General features: G+C 47.7%; 6 protein-coding genes across 7 annotated transcripts; 2 read left to right on the top strand and 4 right to left on the bottom strand.

Annotated features, from left to right (window-relative positions):
• Positions 1 to 140: 140 nt before the first annotated feature.
• Positions 141 to 1,451, top strand: LOC128278876 (pentatricopeptide repeat-containing protein 2, mitochondrial-like). Its single transcript, XM_053017603.1, has 2 exons — positions 141 to 186; positions 262 to 1,451. Exons 1-2 carry the CDS (start codon positions 141 to 143, stop codon positions 1,389 to 1,391), a joined length of 1,176 nt encoding a protein of 391 aa, XP_052873563.1. The 3' UTR covers positions 1,392 to 1,451.
• Positions 1,452 to 1,680: 229 nt separating this feature from the next.
• Positions 1,681 to 13,057, bottom strand: LOC128269067 (unconventional myosin-Va). The gene is made up of 10 exons (XM_053006412.1): positions 13,031 to 13,057; positions 7,962 to 9,258; positions 7,263 to 7,819; positions 7,067 to 7,090; positions 6,752 to 6,865; positions 6,258 to 6,694; positions 5,205 to 6,178; positions 3,531 to 4,626; positions 2,814 to 3,450; positions 1,681 to 2,668 (listed from the first exon to the last, which is right to left on the bottom strand). Exons 1-10 carry the CDS (start codon positions 13,055 to 13,057, stop codon positions 2,435 to 2,437), a joined length of 5,397 nt encoding a protein of 1,798 aa, XP_052862372.1. The 3' UTR covers positions 1,681 to 2,434.
• Positions 13,058 to 14,975: 1,918 nt separating this feature from the next.
• On the bottom strand, positions 14,976 to 16,145 carry LOC128278875 (decapping nuclease DXO homolog). The gene has a single exon (XM_053017602.1). It carries the CDS (start codon positions 16,143 to 16,145, stop codon positions 14,976 to 14,978), a length of 1,170 nt encoding a protein of 389 aa, XP_052873562.1.
• Positions 16,146 to 17,146: 1,001 nt separating this feature from the next.
• LOC128268919 (E3 ubiquitin-protein ligase MARCHF6) lies at positions 17,147 to 21,236 on the bottom strand. 2 transcript variants are annotated; one of them, XM_053006223.1, is made up of 5 exons: positions 20,077 to 21,236; positions 19,933 to 19,980; positions 19,016 to 19,722; positions 18,743 to 18,937; positions 17,147 to 18,602 (listed from the first exon to the last, which is right to left on the bottom strand). In XM_053006223.1, the coding sequence occupies exons 1-5, from the start codon at positions 20,657 to 20,659 to the stop codon at positions 17,244 to 17,246; spliced, it is 2,892 nt and encodes a 963-aa protein (XP_052862183.1). In that variant the 5' UTR covers positions 20,660 to 21,236; the 3' UTR covers positions 17,147 to 17,243. The 2 variants fall into 2 exon arrangements, with proteins under 2 accessions (XP_052862183.1, XP_052862182.1); XM_053006222.1 differs by having other exon boundaries at positions 19,016 to 21,236.
• A 647-nt stretch (positions 21,237 to 21,883) lies between these two features.
• LOC128276532 (uncharacterized protein C7orf50 homolog) lies at positions 21,884 to 22,625 on the top strand. Its single transcript, XM_053014993.1, has 2 exons — positions 21,884 to 22,000; positions 22,069 to 22,625. Exons 1-2 carry the CDS (start codon positions 21,922 to 21,924, stop codon positions 22,584 to 22,586), a joined length of 597 nt encoding a protein of 198 aa, XP_052870953.1. The 5' UTR covers positions 21,884 to 21,921; the 3' UTR covers positions 22,587 to 22,625.
• A 1-nt stretch (position 22,626) lies between these two features.
• LOC128276542 (thioredoxin, mitochondrial) lies at positions 22,627 to 23,415 on the bottom strand. Its single transcript, XM_053015003.1, has 3 exons — positions 23,196 to 23,415; positions 23,051 to 23,132; positions 22,627 to 22,991 (listed from the first exon to the last, which is right to left on the bottom strand). Exons 1-3 carry the CDS (start codon positions 23,363 to 23,365, stop codon positions 22,827 to 22,829), a joined length of 417 nt encoding a protein of 138 aa, XP_052870963.1. The 5' UTR covers positions 23,366 to 23,415; the 3' UTR covers positions 22,627 to 22,826.
• Positions 23,416 to 23,421: the final 6 nt, after the last annotated feature.

Genomic DNA, 23,421 nt, shown 5'->3' with positions numbered 1-23,421 from the left:
TATGTGCGAACCATCATCGTGCGGCGACGGCGTTGGAGGTTATGATCAAATGTGTTATGTGACTGCTGCGGCCCATCTTTCAGTCGGTCATTCTGTTTAGAAACATACTTGGTAATCAATAAACTATCAGTCCCTGAACGATGTATCGCAAAATTGTGCAATCACTATTGGCATCAACCAAGACGGGTAAGCATTGGCCATCACGTCGACGTGAACGATGTTAGAAACTAATGCAGTACAAAACAAACATACACCTTACAGTTAGTGCGTATCGAAATCTGTACTCCGCTTCTGCACTCGGCATCGACGGATATGCAACGCAGTGTGAAAAAACACGAACGCAGTATTTGCACAACGTGGACAATTTTAAACGGAAGCTTCGGGACCTAGTTGCCAGTTCTGAGACAAACATGATCTTCACGGAGGATTTGAAAAACGTTATCCATCTCCTCGACAACACTCCGGATGACAAGCAGCTGCTGAAAGATACGATCGCACGGTACAATCGGCAAGGCAAAGAACTTCGCTTCGGCAATTACGTCTTCGGGCCTGTAATTATGCGCGCCTGCCATCAGCTGGGAGACCCGGGGCTTGCTCTCGAGCTATTCCGTGAAACGAACAAAGACGGGTTTTTTGATCAACTTTCCAGCTATCAGATTCTAAGTGATTTGCTGTACGAAAATGGTCGCTATCGAGAGGTGCGCGAACTATTTGACTCCATCAAAGGACGTCAGATACAAGGTGGCCGCTTTCCGAAGCACTGCATTACGCTAACATTTGCCGCCTGCTACAAGGAAAACACTCCGGCCTCCTACCAGTATGCGATGGACCTGTGGAAAGAGCTCAACTCGGTCGGGCATATACCAATGCGCAAGGCGACCGCTTTCGCGGCGGCACTCGCACTGAACAACGGGCAACCAGAGATTGCACTAGAAATTCTAGGCACCGTGGTGAAGGGTAACTACGTAACGATTCGGCAGCTGAAAACTGTAACACTTTGCAGTCTTGGGCGCTTGGATGACCTGCTACCGATTTTCCGTTCAGTGCTGGAAGTGAAAGGACATTATCAGGAAAAGCAACAAACTTTTTGCCGTGAAGTTGTGCAAAAAGTGCAAGAGACGTTGGGACACACTAAGGATTCCACTGGCAGCGCGTCCTTGAAGCTCGATCTCGAACGAATGATTCAGTATCTTGAAACAAACGGCCAGATCCTTGATGAAACGCTGGACAGCGTGATGTGTTCTGAAATTGTTTCCACTGGACAGAGAAATCCGGGAAAAAACAATTTGGCCGAAAGCTACAACACGCACGGCGGACGTCAGATGCAACGAAACTTTCGACCGACTAAAAGATTTGACCAACTTCGGCCGGGTTTAAGTGATATGAATTAACAACAAATATTGAAAAGCAAAATATACGAATGTTCGAAGGAGAGCAAAAGTCTCTTTCATAAAAACTAATTGAATCTTTGCATTATTGCCTCTTGCCCGGAGTGAGCGATTTCTATATTATCGTCGTTTGCTCCATCAACACTGCCGGTACGTTTCGAGAAGGAAATCTGTGAAATACCAAGTATTTGCATTACAGTACAATTTTTATTCAATGCAATATGATCTAAAGCATCCAACGAATTCGAGCTTTCTTCTATGATTACAGCTTTCGTAATAATCGCATCGACAACGAATTCGCTTATATATTGTACCAACTATACCGTAACAAGCAGGCTAGGACCGCTCGGCGGTTGTAATTGCCAGATAAGTAAGTATATCGTAACATGTTGTCCTGTGAACATTATTACCTACTGTATAGCCTTAAAGAAACCCGTTTAATACAATTCACTAACGCTATAACGGAGAGTTACATAAAGACTGCTATAACAGAGGAAAGGTATTGCCATGCTTTTTTATAGGCTGGAAGTATACCTTCGGGTATCTATGCACTGCTTCTGTTTTTGAAACTCGGGTCTAAGCTCAAAATAACATCCCCTTTTCCAGTCTTTTCTTTGCTCAAAGACTTCGAACTTTGTTCGCCTATAGACACATAAAATAACAAGACGATTGGTGATAAATCGTTATTAATTCACTTCTTGTGAGGCACACACGTTTTCAAACATCTTTCATAAGCTCCATACACCTCTATTTCCCTAAATTGCCAAACTTCAACAATTCACTAAATTTTACAATTTACTGCTCACTCTAATTACTGTCTGCACACTAGTCGATTACCCTATACCGTCACAATGTTCAATTTTAGTTCATTCAGATAGCAGGAAACCTACATGATGTTAGTACAAAGACGAGATCTTTACGTCAAAACGAAGATAACTGAAGAAGAGTCCATAACGTATGCACTATGCATTAAAATAAACCAATCTTGGAAATAAAACAATCATAGATTGACGTGGATTTTCGGTTTAGAAAATATAGGATCCTGTTTAGATCTTGGTAACTAGTGCTCCCAAGTTTAGCTCGGGAGGGATTTCAATCTCTTGCAGGTTAACCTCGCTGTATTTGAACACAACCACCAGCGGACTGACGATTTCCTCGTCCATCATGTAGGTGTCCGATTCACGCTGTTCTGAGCGCTGACTAAGCTGATGTGTAAGACGCTCGACGAAGACCGGCTTTATCTGGTCTTCACAGTCGTCCGCCTTGTATGACTTAATGATCTGTAGAAATAAAAAATAAGCATTAGTTTTCACAGTATAGTCATTAAATCAATTTTAAATTGTTGGTAAGCTTTTTGGACAAGTAATATTTTTTTCAGAAGACAAAAATGACAAAAGTTTGGTGTGTTAGCAGACAAAAACATACCTTCAAAACCTGCGCCGAGGAAAGCGACGAACTTAGCTCAAGTACAGTGTGTACATCTTCTTCGGTTTTGCGAGCCTGCAGTATCGATGAGATTTGGTTAAGCGGCAGGAACGGCTTCATCACGTCCGAACTTAGCTTCTGGGATCGCACCCAGTTCTCAATGCAACCCACGTTGTAACGCAGCTTCATGCCTGTTTTCCACATGCACAAATCTCCACGCACCATCAGATTGTTCACCGATACGGCGCAGATGTAGTACATGAGCTGCTTGAAGATCTGCTCCACATAGCACCCGTCCATACCGAAACTTGTCAGATGGTTGTAAACATTCGCCAATTGCTGCACCAAGAGTTCCGGCTCGGGACGGCTCTGCTCAGGCGATACATCAAGGGACATGGTGCGACGGCTCTTGCCCCGAACGGTTTCATCGTGATGGAGGATCGCCGGCACCACGTACTGCTTGATACTTTCCTGGATTTGTCGGACCAACATGTCATGCAACGACATGATTATTTCGTGTATCACCTGCCGATACTCGGCCAAATCAAAGTTTTTCAGCTGCTGACTATTCTGCACGTCCGTGTTGTATTCCATATAGTCTGTGTAGCCCCCGAACATTTTCATGAGATTATGAAGTCTGGAAAAACCAAAAACAAAAGCCATGAAATAGAGAGTTCGCTTAAAACTCTTAAAGCCCAACGAGGTCATTGAACCTACGTGAGAGTATTCGCCAGCCACATAACGCGCACTTCAACCGAATTCGGACCACGGCAGAGGCGCTTCATCATCTGCAGGAACCTAGTCAACAGCGACCGCACGTCTTGGTCCATATTGACTAGGTCCGTGTAACGGATGCACATGAACAGCACGTACGCAGGAAGACTAGGTGTTAGGGTAACAGCCACACGAGGTTTGAGATCGGTCACAAGCCGCTGCATAATCTTGCTCTCGTCTTCCTTGCTGTACTTCAAAATACCATGGAATGCTGTTTGCGATTGCTTCTTCACTACCGCCACCATCCCGCTGTGGAATTCGTCGTTCATAAGTATCGAATCGTTCAGACCGTGGTCACGTAGCCGGTTCGATAGGATATTGTTTTTCTGCAGCAGCTCCGAGTTCTTCGCCAGCAGCTCGTTTAACTGCTCCTGCAGCTCCACGTAGCCGGCAGTCGACTTGCGCAATTCGTGACGCAGGTAGTGCTCGTTCTGGCGCACGGTTTCCAGGTCAGCTTCCTCCTCGCCACCGGAAACATCTCGCTGTAATATTTCCTGTAGCTCACCGTTCTCCGACTTCAGGCCGTCAATAATTCGATTGCTTTCGACCAGCGTTTCGTTGTTTGCGTCGGTGATCGCCCGAAGCTCCGATTCCAGCTGACGATTTACCAGCTTTTGTGCCTGGAATGCTTCCATCAGTTCTCCCTCATCGTGGATCCGAATGCCCGCCTCTCCGTTACCCGTTTGACCGAGTGAACGTAACGATTGGCTCTGCTGCGCGAGGACGGCCTTAAGTGAGATGCACTCTTCTCGACGACGTTTCAGCTCTTCCTGCAGGGCCGCGTACTGGGCATCCATCTCGCGCGATTCTACACCACGCTTAATGCTGTTGCGTAGCAGATTGTAATCTTGGCGCAGTTTTTCGTTCTCCACCTCCAGCTCCGAGGCACGGATCGAGTCTTCCGTACTGAAGGACGACGATTTCTTCAACCGTGCCAGCTCCTTTCGCAGCTGTTCGGCTTTCGTTTTCTCCTCTTCAAACAATTTGCGCATCCGGAGGATGATGGCTGTTTGGTCGTTTTGGGGCGAATCCGAAGGATCTGGAGGTGCAATTGATGGAAACAAATGTGATTAAATTGATTGAATAGAGCATTTCGCTCAAATTATAAGTATTTAAATATCAACCAAGTTATGAGCGTTAGTACTACAATTAATTGTTTTGCAGACGTTGTTACCGAGGTCAGCATTCGATTAGGGAGGTGTTAGCGCACGTTATTTTTAGAAAAATTAATCTGCCGAAAGAAGATGTTGTTAAGCATTCGTTTGGTGTTGAAAACATACAAAGAGAGATTTGAGTTTGTTAGAAAAATACGAAAGTTGCCATCAGCCGAGAGCAATTATCACCGTTAGTCGGAGGTGTTAGTCGAATTATCAGTGAGCAACGTACTTCGTGTAAACCGCGCAACGCGTTAACTCCTACCTTTGAGCAATCCAAACGATTCTGGCGGTGTTCGATGAACACGCTCGTAGTCGACATTAGGATGTCTTTTCGCGCTCTTGCGTTCACCGTGACTAGCGACAATTGTACTACTAACGCTATAACTACCACCAGTGCCACTGGCTCGAAGACTTCCTCGACCAACGTTACCGGTCCCCATTTTTTCACCCACGGCATCACCTTCGTATAGATGAGGCGAAGCCCGCCGGATATCGAGCGTGTTCCTCCCGGAGGTGTAGCCATAGTCTTCCTCGTTCGTGCTGGACGCATTGCTGATCGACCGGGAATGTGTTTTCAGCTCATGCGACGAGGAGTCCGCCATGACACGCTGTAACCGATGAATCTCCTGCCGCAGGGCCTGATTGTCATTCTCCAGCACATCCTTGTCCTTCACTGTGCGCTGGTACGCCGCGTGAATTTCGTCCGCGTCCGCCTGGACCACCAACTGTTCCCGCTTGGCCACATTAACCGTACTGATCGCCGTCACTTCCCGTTGGAGCTTCGTCATCTCCTGTTCCAGCTGCTTGCGTTCCCGTAACCACGCTTCCTCTGCCTGTTGTCTATCTTCGAGCAACTGCATCTTTTCATCTCGTTCCCCTTCTAGCTGAGTAACCGCGAGCAGCAACCGTTCGTCCCTTTGCGTGAGTTGCAGCTGAAGGTGCTTAAGTTCTTTCTCAAGCCGCTTCATCGCCTCCAGCTTCTGTCGCATTTCCACCACCTCGGCGTTTTGCTTTTTCAGCGCATTGTTCTCCTTTGAAATCACGTCGTGGCGCTGCTGCAGCTCGATGATCTTGTTTTCCAGACCCTTGTACATCTTCTGAATGTGCTCCACGGTGCGAGCTTCAGCCTTGAGCCGCTTGAACTCCCGACGTGCCAGGAACCGGCGAATGGCCGCCTGACACTTAATAATGTTTGTTAACCGCTCGTGGTAGCGGCGACGTGCCAGATAGCCACGGCACAGCCGCTGTATCTGCGTTGCCTTGTAGTTATCGAGCATGGCGCGGAATTTGCGTCGCACCATGAAGCCACGGGCCCGTGTCTGAAGTGCGAGAACAGCCCGCCGTCCCTCTCTGTACTTCTTGCGCTGCAACCAGCCGCGTGCATATCGTTGAATGGTGACAGCAGCACGATTCTTACGTAGATTATCCACACGTCTAAAGAAAGCAAGCAAAGAGCGTCGAACCGCGATGTCAATCAAACTGATAAAGAAACATTTGAATAGCTGTCGCTTACTTTCTCGCCAACATTCCCCGGGCGTGCCGCTGCAGTCCAAGGGCCGTCTTCTTTAACCGCATGTATCGCCGCCGGCAGATAAAATGGCGAATCAGCGACTGCAGCACGATTATATGCTTTCGTCGAATATCGGTACGCATCTGCTCGAGATATGCGACCTGTCCCGCCCGGAAGAAGAGTTGCGTTTTACCCAACCGATACTTGTCCGGATCCTGTAGCCAATTTCGCACAATGTTCGTGCATGTTGCATTCACATTCCAGTCCACGATTTGGCTGTGTTTGCACAGCAACCGGTAGCGATCGTAGAAGTCTTCGTACGTCCAGCGGGAGGGAAATCCGGCCGCTGATATGCGGACAGTTTCCAGTACACCGCAAGCCCGCAGCTGCTGAACGATCTTAGGTGCCTCCCATTTGAAGGGCGTCTTGTCGTCGTTTGGCTAAAAGAAAGGACTTAGAATGAGCGAGAACCATGGTCCTCCACGAGGAGTTCATACCTTAATGCACCGGACATAGTGTGGTGTGGTGTTGTGAAGTGTGGTGATCAATTGCGTCAAGCTTTCTCGAAACTGAGAGCCAACCGTTTTTCTATGTTGCTTCTGCGTGACAGGCTGTAAGGACAAAAGTGAAATTAAAATAGATTGTGGTCCAAAGTTTTGTTCGATGTTATTGAAAGAACTCAAAGAGATTGATAATCTTTTAATGTTCAATTGTAGTTAGTTTATACCACTATGTATACAAAATGTTTTTCAAAAAGAATGGGAAGGAATGAAACAACATAAGCTCACGTCCGCGCGGTACGAACACCTTACCTTTCTCATCCTGTCGCCGGGATGCTGTAACAATACAAAAAAGCACACCACACGCAAAATAGCGACATTAGAACAGCGGACAACACACAGGTGTAAACTGCGATGGGGACAGAGGGGGAGATGTGGCTCAAACATGAAACATATAAAATAATCGTACCCGTAACTCAAAACCGAATAAAACGTAAAATTGACGTACCTGAGCGCGCGCTGCGCTGACCATAATTTTCACACCAGCAGCCTTAGAATCCATCTCCTGCTGCTGCTGCCCGTCCTGGACCGACATCAGCCTCTGGCACAGGCGCATGGCGGACTTTTTCAGCACGTTTACAAGCTCCCGCGACACAGTGTCTCGATTTTTCTCGAGAAAGCCCCAGGACTCATACTGTACCGTGTCGGAAAAGTGTTTGATCAAAAACGCGCTCGTTCCGAACCGTGGCTTATCGAAATGCTTGTATTTGGTACACTTTTCCAGCAGCTTTCCGACCCACGATTCGTCGCTGCCTCGCGGCATTCGACACTCTTCATCCAGCAGATCCAGAATGCCCAGCTTCGACTCGATCAAATCGATGCACGGTTGATTGTCGTAGAAATCGATCATCTTCCATTCGATGCCCTCGCGCAGGTACTGCTCCTGCTCGAGCTTGAACACGTGCTGATTGAACTGTTGCTGCAGTTTTTCGTTGGCGTAATTGATGCAAAATTGCTCGAACGAGTTGGTGTCGAACGTTTCGAATCCATAAATGTCGAGCACACCTGCAAGAGACATTCAAATTAAGCAGCGTGAAGAAGCCGCACCAGATCCGCACATGTGAGGAACAACTTGTAAGGAGGTTGACCGTTGACGAAGATGGTAAATGTTAAGCGGGGAATCAGGGACAGTTTTCAGTGAACTTACCTATAAAGCAACACGTTTGCTTCTTGCTCCCGGCAAGATTGCGATTAATCTTTTGCACAATGTACTGAAACAGCTCCGCGTAGATGTGCTTCGCAAGCGCATCTCGGGTAGCCTCAGCTTGCGCTTTGTTCATGGGAATCAGCACACAGTCGTTGATGGACTCGATCTGTCTCGTTACTAGCCACTTGCGCAGTTCATTCCGTTCCAGCTGCAGGATATCGCTGAAAACGTTCAGATGCAAATCATTGCTAGCGATGGCGCACACCTCGCTGTCCACTTCCTGGGACTGACTCTTTTGGCGATGGCTGAAAACCACATTCCCCAGGTGCAGCACCGCCGCTACCACCTTCATGATGTCGCCCACTTCGCCCTCATCGAACCCAAGAGTCCTGAGAGCGCTGAGCGTTTCTTGGAACTGATCTCGGTCCGACAGCTTGTTGATGTTGGGTGAAGCGCCCTGATTCAAAAAATGAAACTTGTCCTGATGGTCCAGCATCAGCTCGGGCCACTGATCTCGCCCGGCACACAGTTGGTAGAAGATGTGATAGTTGCGCTCCCCCGTGGCCTGGAAAACGACGCGCGACTTCTCCAGCAGATACGTTTGCATGGTCCCACCCGTCAGCGCCATCGAATGGTTGTTCACGAAAAGGAGCTTCGTAAACTTGCCGAACCGCGAGCTGTTGTCGTTGCGCGTAGTTTTCGCATTTCCGATAGCCTCCATGATGGGGCTGCTGGCCAGGACTTTCTTCTCGATCTGCGTCTCCGACTCGCTGCCGCCAACGGCGGCAAAGTAACGCATCGCGTACTTCGCGGAAACCGTCTTTCCTGCACCAGACTCTCCGCTCACTATTATGCTAATATCACACTTTTCGCGCTCCAGTTTCGCATAAGCTTCCTCCGACACGGCAAAAATGTGTGGCTCCAGTTCGCCCATCGAGTGGCCACGGTACGCCCGGATGAGGTCCGGTCCGTAAAGCGGTAACTCGGCGTACGGGTTGATGGCCACCAGTACGATACCGCAGTACGTATAGATGGCTTGACGATCGCAGAACCGGACCTCGAGATTGTACAGAACGTCGGGTTCGTGCAGGTACGACAGGGCGGTGAGATCATTTTGACCAATCAGAATCGCCGGGTTTCGTAAAGGAGGAAGATCGTCTACGCTCTGCACTTGCACGGTGTGCCGTACACCACGATCAGTCAGCAGGGTTAAACTTTTGTCGTTCTGCTTGTAGTCGTGCTCCACGATGGCTCCTTCCCAGACCGTGTCCGGGTGCGGGATCCACACTCGTGCATCCTGAAAATGTACGTAAGCGCAAAATAGTAATTTTAGTTTACACATTTACGGTTCTGTAAGTATCTAATCCGTTCTATGCTCAAAGAACACTTAAATCTTTTTTATGCCAACGGAGACATATCAAACCGAAAAGGTAATTAAGTGGAGATTAATTTTTAGTAAGAGAGTGATTTGTTTGGCATTTTGAAACTGCTTCACAGAAGTGTTTTTTCTTTATATGTCTTTTTTCTTTGTTCATCTTTTCTTCAGCAGTTTCCTCAGTCAAAAACCAAATAGATAAACAATCGATAAATTTAAATTATCAAAGGAAAAATATCCGGCATCAAGAGTTTTTTAATTTCACACCTTTCTCTCTCTGATAAAAGCTCTCATCCATCGTAACCAACTTCGTATTTATATTTTCTCCAAACCTATGCCAATTTTCGTTTACATAAAATAACATTTTGGTGGAAAAGTTGCACAAATATCTACATTGTGCACAATTCACGAAGTACATTATGTCGCAACGGTGAAAAATCCGACCCTTCTGTGTCACATATGACTACAGTTAACAGAATTCGTGAGTTCGATGAAAGCAAATACATAAAGAACGGTTCGATGAACAGAAGACTTTCGACCGCTTATGTAGCCCTTCGGTGTTGATCAATAAGAAAAGAAATTCTTTGCTTCAAAAGCTGGCATATATGTTTTTCCGTACTGTTCCGCTCCAGACTAGACTGTGGCCCAGAACTAGAACGGTAGAGGTGAGAGAAAGCCACGCTACAATGACCACGCAAAATATGCGCCGGAATGGTTTGGAATTTGTCAGGTCATTTTCTTCAACAGAAAATTAGTCGAACTAACGGCGGGGGTCCGTGTGGGTATATATTTATCTGTTCTCGTTCTTTCTCAGCCCAATTGGGGAATCGAGAGTGGCCCCTTGGGGGGGGGGGGTTAACACATAACAAATCGTTGAACCATGCAAATACTACGGTGAGAGTCCAGTTACAGAATGGCACACGGTGCTCCGTGACTACGTTCAGGATTCCGTGACCAATACTGCACCGCCGTTTGAGTGCGAACATGGTAATGAGTGTTAGTGGGTCATCGGAGAACATATCAGGTTTCTCCAGGGAATGTCGGTGAAACGTAATGTGGTACGATGGTGTCACTTACGTTTACGCCATACAGAGTCCGTAGAGAGTAAAGTATTACTTTCCGTTTCAGCAGTTATTGCAAAAAGAACATTTTAATGACAACAAAACCCTGAATATTGGCAAGAATCTACCAAGAACTGTCATCCACTAAATATCCTTCTATGTGCTCATGGAAATTCTCTCAGCGGAGTGCACTTCCGAAGGTCAGGAAACTGCATTTTTGCTGTGAGTTGAAAAATCGATTTGGTCCACAGAGCTGGCTGAATTTGCTTCTCTCAAAACTTCAGTGTCAAGTTCACGGTTATCCACATCGGAATTTGTTCTCTCTCAATCTCTCTCGTGGGCAGGCAAGACTTTGTGGAGTCTCGCTTTGAGAATTTTTGTTTTTCTTCCGATGATATTTGCTCTTGCTGTAAGCCATCCCGAGCGACATATACACACTACTTAAACGTAATGTATGCATTTCAGCTGCAAAACAATATTGCCGAAATAAAAATTGCGTTCCTTCCGTTACTGTGGAAGCAGGTATGTGGCACGTTGCTTGAATAATGCTGAATTGTACGTTGTTTATTTGATGATAACGGACTGCGGCTTACTCATACTGGGTTGATTGATAAAATTAACACGACATTGCACTGGTGATATGTCGTTGGCGATAAGATTTTTTTTCCAAAAATTACACGCTTTACTGGGAGCGGTGTGAAACGAACTTGAGCACTTTTAATTCTGAACGAAAAGGTGTATCTTTGTTACTATTTAGTGTTAAAACATTCTTAAAAAAACTGTGCAATCAAAGTGACAGTGCAATCAAAACTGTGCAGGGTGGCCTTCAAAGCACAGGGAAATTTCCAAACTAAATTTGTCCCCTAACAATGACCCTGAAACTCTCTGCCAACTGCCATGCTGTTAACTGCCGCCCATTATTCTGGACCAATTAGCAGTTTCTAGGGAAAGTGCGAGGAAAAAGAAGCCATCGAAAGCATGATAAAGTGGATGAGATAAGCAGCAGATAAATCGTACACATTGTTTTGTCATACTCGCGGGTTTGTGTTGGGGCAACAATCGCTCTGAAGGCAACCGACTTAAGCAGCGCCATCCGACAACGATGGACCAATTTCCGGAAGGTGTTGCAAAGGTTGCGGGTTTTTTGTGTTCATCCAAACACCAACCGGAGACCGTACAATACTGGTCATCATATCTTCGCGCAACTTTGCGCGTCGTCCGTGGTCGGGCTAACACTTTGCTCGATTGCAGAACGATCGTTTCACGATCATTCACCACGACTGTCGTTACAGACCTCCGCCCTCAGCGGACGAAAGCCGCTTATTATTCGGCCCCTTTCTTTCTCTTACCTGGCGCCTTAGCTGGCAAACGCTGGCATCGAGACGATGTTGGGGCTACTTGGCAAATGCAGCATTCATTGCAAAAATATCGGGAGTTGGAAATGAAACCCAACCCCACCCAAACACGAGTTGATCGTAGCTCGTTTGGTGTCCGAAAGGTGATCGTTCGAGAAATATTTTCTACGAAAAAACTCTAGATAATTGACCCCAGGCTGCAACAGAGGCGATACCATCGAAAGACAGACAACATCACTGCTTCCCGTCCTCTCACGCAGTATAAATTGGGAAGCTGATGTTAGCGAGCCCTAAGTAATAGTGCCTGGTATCTGGTTGCCTTTCGAAAGGGTAAATAGGTCGACCTTACAGCGACCGCCGTTTCTCGGCGACCGGTCGTGCAGCGACCAAAGTTTCCCACATTCTGACATGACCTGATTTTGCGTGAAGTCTCCGTGGAAACGGTTGAGATTGAATCGGAAGGCACGGTTCGGTAAGGGTCAACGGGAGTTGGAGACATCGTGCGTTTGAAGAACGCTCCCTCTTTCCTCGGGGAGGGATGCTCGTTTCAAGCCCAAATTCAGTTCGATGTGTCCTATATGAATCACGCAACTGTTTTAACGACGTACGTTATCGCATATCGCACCATCGAAATGTGGTAAAAATATTCGGGTGGCATTGGGCTTCTCAAATAGGTCGGGTTATCGTTCACACGACTTATTTCTTCGATTACTCATTGATAAAGGCAACTAAAGACCTTGCGACCGACAGTCGCAAAACGTATTGAAAATGTCTCTATAAGTTGTTTTCATTTTGTCTTTTTTTGTAAAGAAACGACGACGAACACCAAGACTCAAAAAATCGTTTCACCTTCCGGGCGTATATGAGAAACACCCGAGGGATAGTAGAACAGAAAGCACCGTTTTCCCGACGAAATGCCAAGCTGAAATACGTCCACCGAAAGAAGGAAGGGTGGTAAAAATCACGACATCAGAAGTGGATGGAGGAATGGCCGAGAAGTTGTCTCAGCACCAGGCCGGCCCACCGGACGATGAACGGAAACCATATAAGACTATTGTTTTCTTTTGACTTTCTACTACTTCTGTCTTCGCTTCACTGATTGAACTCTTCCGTTCGTATGACTACAAATAAAGAATTCATACTTGGGAAAGCATTACTTCATGTAAATATTCCAGCAGTAAAGTGAATAAAAGCTGAATTTTACCGACGTGTTTAGGTTGCAGCAGCATTAATACGTTCGTCCGGAAATATACGGCCGAAGATCGCTTTATCACTCACCTTAATGTAAAGCTCCACCGAAGACATTGTTGTTGCGGGTTAATGATTGAGAAGAAGAAGTTCGAAGCGACACGTTGCGGCCAATTATCCCTCGATTTGGCTTCCTATGGTGGGATCGTGGTGCGGCAGCGACTGTGACGTCATAGCACGCTGGACTGCCGCGTTGACCGAATTACAACATTCTCGCTCCTACAGAACGGCACACACCTTTCGGCACCTTATACTTTCGTTCCCACTATTGAAGGCGCTGTGCGTGCCGCCCGCACACAAATACCAGCGTCACCGCGGTATGGAACCCTATTTTTTTTGTATGCGCCCTTGTTCTTTTCTTAAATTGCCACACGGCATACGCGCCTATCTCGTCGGGCTTCGCTCACACGGATAACCCATCCGTGTGGGGTAACGCACACAGCACGACGTAAGGGTAATATTTTACTTTTTTGCACTATATCTACACCAGCGTGGCGAGAAAGGCGTAATCACCTGGGGCACACTACTGGGTCACAGCGCGCTCGGTTGAGATCGATAGTGAATCTGATTAAAAGTAAAACAAACGGCTACAAATCATCTTCACTTCACGCTTCGACAACTGGTACTCTGCTGTACACACTGCGTTTTGCACTGTGATCCAATTTTCCCGCTTTTCCTTCCTTTTCGTCGGCGTTGCGCACACCGTTCAGGTGCCCGCGAACGCATGCAGCACGGTTCCAGCAAGCTCAGCAAGCGGCAAAACCTAACCTCCGAGACCTTTTAAGAATTATTTGCATGCACACTCACGCAGAGCGGTGGCGAAGGTTAACACGACGAACTGAAAGCCTTTTTTCACTTCGGTTCTAACACCTGGATCGTGGTAAAGAAAAATCGAAGCCAGAGCTTTCCACGCAAAGGCTCCACACGCACGGGCAGCGTGAAGATGAAACACACTATTCACCGAAAGCGTGAACGCGATAAGTAAAATGCTCCCCGAACGCGCACAACCTTCGCGGACTGAAAACTTGTTCCGAATGAACGAGACTTCGGTCGTCACGATTTGGAGCCCGTTGTCTCGTCGGTATGTCGGCGCTCTCTTTTTACTGGCGTTCGGAAGCGGAGACCCCAAGAATAGAAGGCATTAAAAAGGGTTGGTGAGAGGGAATGAGAATGTTGAAAAATGCAAACAATTGCAACCAATATCGATCTCAAAACAGCGCCAGCTGGACTGGTAGTAGTGTAATCAAAGTGTCTAAGACAAACAGCTGTTGAGAGAGGAATGAACAGGTGATCTTTAAAGGCTCCCCTTTCGTTGTTTCTGTAACAAAAAAGGACTGATGGTCACAAGAAAGGGGGTTTAATTGAAGCACATCGCACGTTTGCAATGGTAAAGTGTTAATGACCATTTAAAATATAGTTATACTTTTGTCGTTTAGTTATCGGAGCTTTCGCGGTATCCGTTTTGCGAGAGGCGCTCCAAAAACTCGCTCGTGACGTTTGCTCCAAGATTGCGTTTGTTTACATTTTTTCTTGGGTAGTGTGTTCCGAATGTGTTCCGTTGTAGGCAAAAGGGCTGCTAAATTATTTATCTGATCGACCGTTCTCTGCATCGGACGGTTGTAACATTAAAAAGGCGCAAACATATGATTAAAGCCTAAGGAGATGTATAAAAGTACAAGTATAAAATTCACTGAAACAGGGAACACCCTAACCGACATCCAACAATTCTGATCTTATGAAGGTGGCATCGCATTCAAAACATGTGAAAATACATTATTACAGTATTTGCGTGTGGACTACACGAAATGCAAGATGTACGGTATTTTTTCAGCGAATTAAGTGCAATCATGGTCAGCTTAACATCATGGTTGGACAAAGCAAAGCACCTTGCGGCGGCAACACTACTTTGTCGGCCTTTTTCTCAACTCAATTCCACTCAATTGTAAGAAAAAGCGTACGTTTTCTTTCGTTCTTTTTATTTATACTTCGAATCGAGATACTGTACGTACCAAGGAGGAAGAAAAGCATCCTTATGTCCATCATCCAGTACCTGGTACCGTACGCGTCGGTGATCGTTGGCATTGTATTCGAACTGATAAACCCGCTCACAGTTATCAACATTTTGCAGAACGGTGGCCACCTCTTGCAAAAACGCGCCAGCAAAGTTCATGCAAACCGAGGGTGACCAATGATGCCTGGAATCGCGTTGCAGATCGTTTAACTTCATGTCTTTAATTTCTCGCACGATCCCCCGATCGTCACGAAGTCCTACTACCAACCGCTGGATGTTCACAAGAAAACTCTGGCACCACCAGTTTTTCGCTTTGTAGCGGTAGAAGTTCTCCACCTGTCGTTGGGTTGTTTCTTGTCGTTTCACCTTAACCTCGACAAACTCGAGCCGCCGCAGATCGTCCACCTGCAACTGATCCCGATCAAGCGATTTCTCCGAGACGATTCCATCCATTTCGGCACCGTAAAGAATTCGCTGGCCTGCCAAGGTAGTTTCGAATAGGGAGCAAAATTCTTCAGCCAGGTCTACGGGTTTAGAAGTGTCCGGCCCCGTGGTGGGACTGCTGGTCAGAATGTGCTGCTCAAACTTGAAGCCGTAGTAACAGAAACGACGCTGCTGGTCGGTTTCGTTCCGTTCGGCTTGTAGTTTTTCCGGTGTTACTTTTTCACACAGATAAACTGTGCCGCGGTAGCGAATGGCCTGTACAATCCAGCTAGTATTCCGGTCGTACGGTGTGCAAGCAACCAACCGGAGTAATCCACGAAAACATACGAAATCATATCGTAATCGAGCGGCATTCGGTTCTTGGCTTTTTAGTTCGTCGTCTTCGGCTCCACAGCTCCACAGATCACGCGGACCATTGTACCGGATGAACGATAGGAGCATTCCGATTCGTTCGTCTCGGGCACTGTCTGGCTTGGGACGCCGTATTTCGAAACCTTCGTTGAGATCCATCCGCAAATCCGTTCTCGGCGGTGGCGGTAGGAACAGATATTTAAGCTGCGCCGCTGAACCATCGTACCGCCGATGAGCATCTACGCTGAAAAATCCAACCAGTTTTGGTTGCTTAATGGACGGAAAAGGTGTCGATTGCAGATTTGGTGGTGCTGGATCGAGTGAAGTAACAGTAAACATTTTCGGAACCACCATTGACTTTATGATGTTTTGAACAGACTATTTGTTTGCAGAACCGCACTTGCATGCAACCTGAGATGGCGTGTGGCATGCGAGTGATGTGACAGTTAATTTTGGAAGGTATGATACGTATAGTTTAAAACGACCAGTAGAAAGATCATCTTTTGCAGACATTGCAATGCAAACGAAACATGCAATTAAAGAAGCTAAAGAAACATGTTACAAAACCGAGCACAAAGGAACGTTCTTCGCCATTCGCATTTTCATAATTCGACCAGTAGCGAGTTCTAACGCAATTTTAAAACAGTTCATTTGGTTTATTCAATTAAATTATAGGCCATCACTTTTTCGATTCACAAATGGCAACCTTCCCCTATCCAGGTTGTTTCATCTTTCCGTATATTTATAGCAATCCTACAGGAAATCCCTTTAGTTTCCCTTTGGCGTGGACCGGCATACATGACGGGATCACACAGTGGGTTCTGTTAGGCTTTGTATCAATTTATTCAATGATATATTACAGATTTTATCTAAATTCATTGTTTTATGCCATTTCGCAAGCAAATATTTTCACATTCCACTTGTTTGCTTCACTCGCACTTGTTCTCCATTTGTTTGCTTTAGTGTTCAAACTAAGAAAAGAAAAACCTAAAATTCCTCGCTATACAAAACCATTTACATTTTAGAACTGAACACTGAGGGAAACACAAACAGTTATTTGGACGACCCTAGAGCTTCAAATAACCTCAGCGAGCAAACGAAAGCTAACTTACAACCCCAGCGCTTCTTACCTGATTGGCCTTTGTCTCTATTGCTTTTATCACAAAACGGCAGATAAAGAATATCTAATTCTAATAAGAAGGGGACAGGCGAGGATTCGTTGACGTGTTGTTATGTAAGATTCACGGTGCGCGCAGTACTTAGACAAACGGACCGCTATTGAAAAGCATATGGAAGAACTTTCAGAATGAAAAGATGTATGTAGTAAAGCGAACGAGACATAGGGTAACAGAAAGAAAAGAAAAACATTGCCAATCTATTATCATCTAGTTTAATTTAAAAAAATATCTCGTAACATCCAAAAATATGATTGTTCTACTATTGTACAGCTTCTTCCATCGCTTGCTGCAGCGTTATATTCGAGTGCGCGCTGCGCGGAGCATCCGGCCCGGCTTCCAGTGTGGTTCTTTCGACATCTTCACCGGGCGGTTGTTGTTGGTCTGCCGCCGTCGACGATGACGATGCGACTACTGGTGCGGAGGGTCCGGCAGTATTTTCCTCGCCACCGCTCGTTGAGCCAGATGCACGCCGTTTTTTGCGCTGGTGATCGTAGTTTACTAATCGCTGGCCTACCAGATACTTGTCGTTTTTTATGGCTACGTACAGGTTCTTGAATTGGCGAACCTGCAGCACGATGATGCCAATGACGAACGCGACTAGCAGGAAGAACGGATAAATTTCGCGCGCGAACAGTGCGCGCGTCATCGGGTTGGTAAAGAAGAGCGGTAGGAACGAGTGACCGATCACATACGGCACGGCAAGTGCGAGACCGAAGCACGTGATCACCGGTATACCCAGCTCGCGAATGATGAAGCGCAGATTCATATCACGCAATCCGTCCCGATATGCCTGTTCGATGGCCCGCTTGAGCGTCCAATCGGGCCCCATGAGGGTCAAGGCGCAAGCAATTTTTGTGTAGAGCACACCCAGTGCCCAATCCTGCCAGAGGAACAGGACCGGGGTTTGGTCCCGCGGCACACGCAACGGTATCACAACCACCAGCTCGAGCAGCAGACCAAACATGAGCGGTATCACGCCCAGCATGTGCACGAACACGATGGCGGCCATCGCGTACGAGGTGGCCACCGACATCCAGTGTTTGATGCGTGCAATGACGGCTTCCCGGCCCTGCGGGAACAGGTTTACGGCGATCGCGATGCCGCGCGACAGTAGCCAGCACAGATACGTACCGATGGCGGCCGTATAGAGCTCGTGCGGTCTTGCGGAGGGTTCTGAGCCACCACTGGCGGGTGCTGCGCTGGCGGATGGTGTAATGTTTGAGGAACCGACCGATCCGAGGGCCAAACCATAGCGACCAATCCACACCGGAATCGTCAGTATGGCTAGGGAACCGATTGCCAGGCTGATGCCCATAAGCACGAGCAGGCCAACGAGACGGATTGCGAAAAACGGGGGGCGATCGTAAGGCTGAAACCCGATCGGTACGTCCCGTTGCATGATCGCTTGGTGAGCTGCTGCTAGACCGGCACCGACTTCCGGTTGTTGTTGCTGCTGGTTCCGGGCTGCCGCAGGATCGTCTTCGTTAAGGCGTACTTCGACCCCCAGCAGATAGCTTTTTATGCCAAGCAAGCGGGCCACAACGTTGCACCAGATCCGAACCAAACCCTTCAACCAGATGCGTGTATGCGATTGTTCGAAGAAACCCGGCAAAACAAACTGTAGAGGAAAGCAAAAATAAAAGAGCTTTAGGATGCCTTCACTTTCTAGTTACTAAACACCGACTGTCGGACATTTACTATGTTACTAGAAAATCCCCCCAATCCACACGGCACGGGGCCACCGAGGAATAATGTTACCTGCAGCAGCAACAGTTGGAGGCTCAGTTCGTTCACTTCGGCATCGCCCGAAAGCGTGTACGGTAGGAATGTGGACCAGAACGATTTCAGGATTTGAATAGGTGCCCAGAGCATGAGCAGCACGGCCGATCCGAAGATGATTGCCGACGAGATCAATCGTCGGGTGTGGCGCAGTATGGAAAGGTGAATCATTTCCTGCGGGGACAATAAGTTGGACATTGTAATTTAATTGCGGTTCTACGCTTGCTTCCACCTGAATGCAGTGGATCTTACCTGAATGGGGCTAAAGTCGGGATCGTTTAGGTTGCGTAGGAACCACAGGACCCCAGGGCGGAGCACTTCCCGCAGGAGCACGATGAAGGACGCGAAGTAATACACATAGACCATCCCGAACATCCAGTGAATGAACAGCGAGGTGCCGGGAGCGGCCCGGAAGCTTGCTTTCCGATCCTTGAGCGTAGCGTCAAACATCGGCAGTGAGCAAATGTCCAACCACCAGCCACAGACGAGCGGCAGCACGCCAATTTCGACCACCGACAGCAAGGACACCTTCACGACGATGTAGCAAAGGCCCAGGATGCGGCGTTGACGGCGCCAGCGCAGAAAGCGGGCGATGGCGTGAAGCTTCACCAACGTAATGCCGATCACGCAGTACCCAAGCAGCGTTGTGAGCAGACCGTGGAAGTGCATCAACGGTTTGCCGGGCGTGATGATGCCCAGAAAGGAGATGAGAAAGTTTCCGATCGAGTACGGACAAAAGGCGAAAATCACGATGAACGCGGTGTTGAGAGAAACGACCCAAAAAACGTGTTCTAGAAACACCATCGAACCGTCGAGACCGAGCAGCCGCTCCCAAGTGAGCTCTTCTGCCGCTCGTTCCCACTCCATCGGATTCCAGTTGGCTTCGTCGGCGGCCGCTTCTGGTTCGTTGATGCCACCGGCGGCATCGGCGGGTTGATCACCATCCGCTGCCGGCGGTGGTGGCTCTGCCGGATCTATTGGCACGTTATCGGGCGGAACTTCCGGAAAGTTGACGATTCGTCCGCCGCCGCCGCCGCGATAGCGTTGCGGTTCATCATTGACCGCCGCCGCCGGTTCTTGCGGGGGCTGTGGCGGCCTTTCTTGCAGGCGGTTGAGCAGGTTATTATCAACAAAGTTGTTATTGTTGTTGTTGTTGTGCTCTTCCTCATTGTTATTATCATCATCATTGTTGTTGTTATTGTTGGCACCGGGGACGGCTGCTCCCGGTGCGCCCGCTGCAGCATCGGCACCTCCCGGACCAGCTCCGGCTCCATGCTCACCACCGTCCACTCCGTTTCCTGCAGCCTGGTTACCCTGTGCGGCAACATTAGGGGGTCCCGCAGCACCGCCTTCCGGGGCCTGAGGATCGTCCCGTTCCAACCACTCGGGCCCGCCACCGTGAATGATCTGCTCCCGGAGCCACACCAAGCCGATGAAGGTGAACAGGGTGCAGGTTACCACGAAACATCCGCGAAACACGTCGATGGTAATGTTTTCGGTAGAAAACATGTCGATCGGGAGTGTAAGCACCATTTCGATCGAACCGGAAAACAGGAACCGATAAGTACGGTACGCCGTCAGCGGAACCACCCCGAGCCATGCCAGCGCCACGAGAGTGTAGTGTATCCAGTACTGCACGGCTGTACCGACCGAGCTGAGCAGACCTTTGGCCACGTACTTGAGCGGGAGTACGCGTGGCATGTCGGGCGCGTAGATCGGCGTGAACGAGAACCGGTGGCCACACAGCTCGCAGTACTCCTTGCGCGAGTAACGCATCCACTGCATCAGGCAGTCCTGGTGGATCCACTTGATGCTTCCGGTACAGATGCACGGGTGAAAGAGGGGACGATCGGACTGCGCCTCGCAGCGGCACACCCGGCAGATGTCGCCCTCCATCGTTGCAGCCGTGTTGTACTCCTTTCCAGGGATTACGCGATCCAGCTGCTCAAGAGGTGCTACTACTCACTGTGTTCCGGTGGATGCTCGCTGGCTACAACGCGAACCAACCCGAAACACTACCAGCATTGTGGCACTGGCACGAAAGAAACAGGCCCTGTCCTCGAGAGTCCACGGACCGTGAAACCTTTGCTCTTTGATTAAGCACCTGATTTTCTAAACGGCCGCTCTGACCTTCGAACGGGTTGCTTTTACCGCACACCACACTCGCAGCAATCACGGCAAACGGCTTGTATTGGGTCGAGCCTGCCGGAGGGGGAAACGAAGGAATTGCGTTTCGCCTCTTTTTTTAACCGCGCAACTTCCTAACAGCCGACGAATTCGTGTAGACGGCGCGACCCCGACCTCGATGACACTGAATGCGGTCGAAGATTGCTTTGTTGATCCACCGAGCCGCCACCACTTTCCCTATCCGCGAATTATCGATTCGATTGTGAAGTGTGCATCGAAAAGAAAACGTATTTTTTCGGAACACGTCTAAGCAGTTTTTTTACGGGGACGACGATCCGAAATATTGCAGAGCCTTAGTTATCGCTCTAGGTTTTTTTTTTCGCTGTCACCTGGTTGCAAAATGGAGTGTAATGTCAGCTATCGTTGAGTAGAGATCCTGCAGATGAAACGTGCGAACGAATCGTCTTGTTGCTACGCTTCCGCTCTAGCTATAGGAATTCATTCTTGGCGGTCTTGATACGGACAAGGATATTTATTTGATCGCGTGAAAATATTAAATACCTTAAAACAACAATACAGAAGGACCTAAAAATTATATTCTGATCAATATTACCTGAGTGTAACTTTGCTCTGCAAAGGTAAACCAACCTGTGTATTGTTTTTCGTGAGACGATGTGGTTACAAGTGTCAAAATGTACAAATACTCAAAGTTCGAACGACATTTCATAACAATTTCTCATACTAGGGATCTCTACAGCACTGACGTCCGGAGCTAGGATTCTTTCGAAAGATGTAATGTGGTTTGCTAGTAATGTAGTAAAATAGTAATTTTCAAAGATATTTAAATCAGTGACGACGAGTGCCTTGGATTTGCTTAAACATTAATCACAAAAGGAGCTGTTTCGCCGCGAAGCGTCGCTTCTACGCTTTGCGTCGATTCACCGCTGTCAACTGTCAGAGGCTTTCATCGAAAACATAAACAAAGCTTGCGATCGCATGTTGCCCGAAATCACACCACTGAAGGGGAAAACATGGGACGGAAGGATAAAAGTAAAGATTCTATAAACAAGGACAGGGAACCTGGCGAAGCCGTTCTCTCGAAACATCCAGGTATGCCCAAAATGCAGCTCTGTGGAATGCCTGTGGAAAATTACAAATTGCAAAATTTACTTTTGCAGGAAAACGTAACCCGACTGCAGGAGTGTCTGAAAATGGCGATGAAATTCCGAAAAAGAAGGTTAAAAAGCACACCGTCGACGATAGCATAGTAGGAGGCACAACATCGGACCAGGTGCCGGGCATTGTGCTTAGAAAACAAGAGGGAAAACGAGCCAAAAAACGCAGGAAGTGCGAAGAGGCTCTGACGAAATCGAAGGACCTGCAGAAGGAGCGAACTGAAATTCGGGAATATTTGAATTGTTGGAGTGGCCAGCGGGAAAAATGGAAGTTTCAAAAGTTAAAGCAAATAATCATTCAAAGGCATATTCTTGACGAAAGCCACATAGATGCAGAAACGTGGCCAATTGCACTGGAATACGTGAGTGCGGCCAGAGGGGTCAGCCGAACCGTTTTGATAAAGACCGCCGAAACCGCGATACAAACACTGGATGCTGCAGTTGAGGACAACAATGATGATTCCTTGCACGCCAGCAGCAAGTACAAGCGGGCGAGAGAACTTTTGCAGTCGCTGGGATGAAACAGAGGATGTAAATAAATTTAAACACCGGCGAAGCTCGTACAGTACATTCAATGCTTGAAACGGTTTTTATTCCATTCAATGGAACTATACTTTCTAATTAACACACTTCACACATTTGCTGGCTTTACCACTTTTCGGAGGTCTCCGCAAGCATTTTACGCACTTAACGAAATCCATCGGATCGATGTTGAAATATGCCTACACAACAGTTACAATGGTACTTCTGGTACTTCCGGCTCACTTCGGCTTTCCCACCACATTCTGGACCCACGTCCTTAGCTTATCCGTGTCCTGCAACCCGACCAGCCGCTGCTCCACCTGACCGTTGCGGATCGCTAACAACACGGGAACAGAGGCGACCTCATAGTCCAACGCCAGATCGGTGTGCTCGTCGATATCAACCTATCAATATTGTTTATCAAAACATACGGTCGCTCTGGGTAAACTTAACAATACTGTACCTTGGCCAGTTTCACTTTGCCCGCGCTTTCGCCAATAACGGTTTCAATGCGAGGAGTGAGCATTCGACACGGAGCACACCATCTTCAAGGGAAAAAAATCCAAACATTAGTACCATTCCGATGACCTGTGACTTAGGTATATTACGTTGCGAAAAAATCCACTATCACCGGTTCCTTGCTGTTGCGAACTTTCTCGTCGAACTCTTGCGGGGACTGGATTTTGAAGATTTCCAACCGTGTAACACCGGTACTTATGGAACGAACGTTGGCGGATAGCGGCACCCGAAGAGCTAGGAGTTTTTGCAAAAGGGCCATAATGTGTATGGGACTGTCGAAAAGACAACTTTATAATCACAAAACGATTTTTTATA

The sequence above is a fragment of the Anopheles cruzii genome, chromosome 2 (genome assembly GCF_943734635.1).
Source record: "Anopheles cruzii chromosome 2, idAnoCruzAS_RS32_06, whole genome shotgun sequence".
In the NCBI taxonomy this organism is placed as follows: domain Eukaryota; kingdom Metazoa; phylum Arthropoda; class Insecta; order Diptera; family Culicidae; genus Anopheles; species Anopheles cruzii.
Note: the sequence above shows the minus strand (reverse complement) of the source record. Positions and strands in the feature narration are given on the sequence as shown.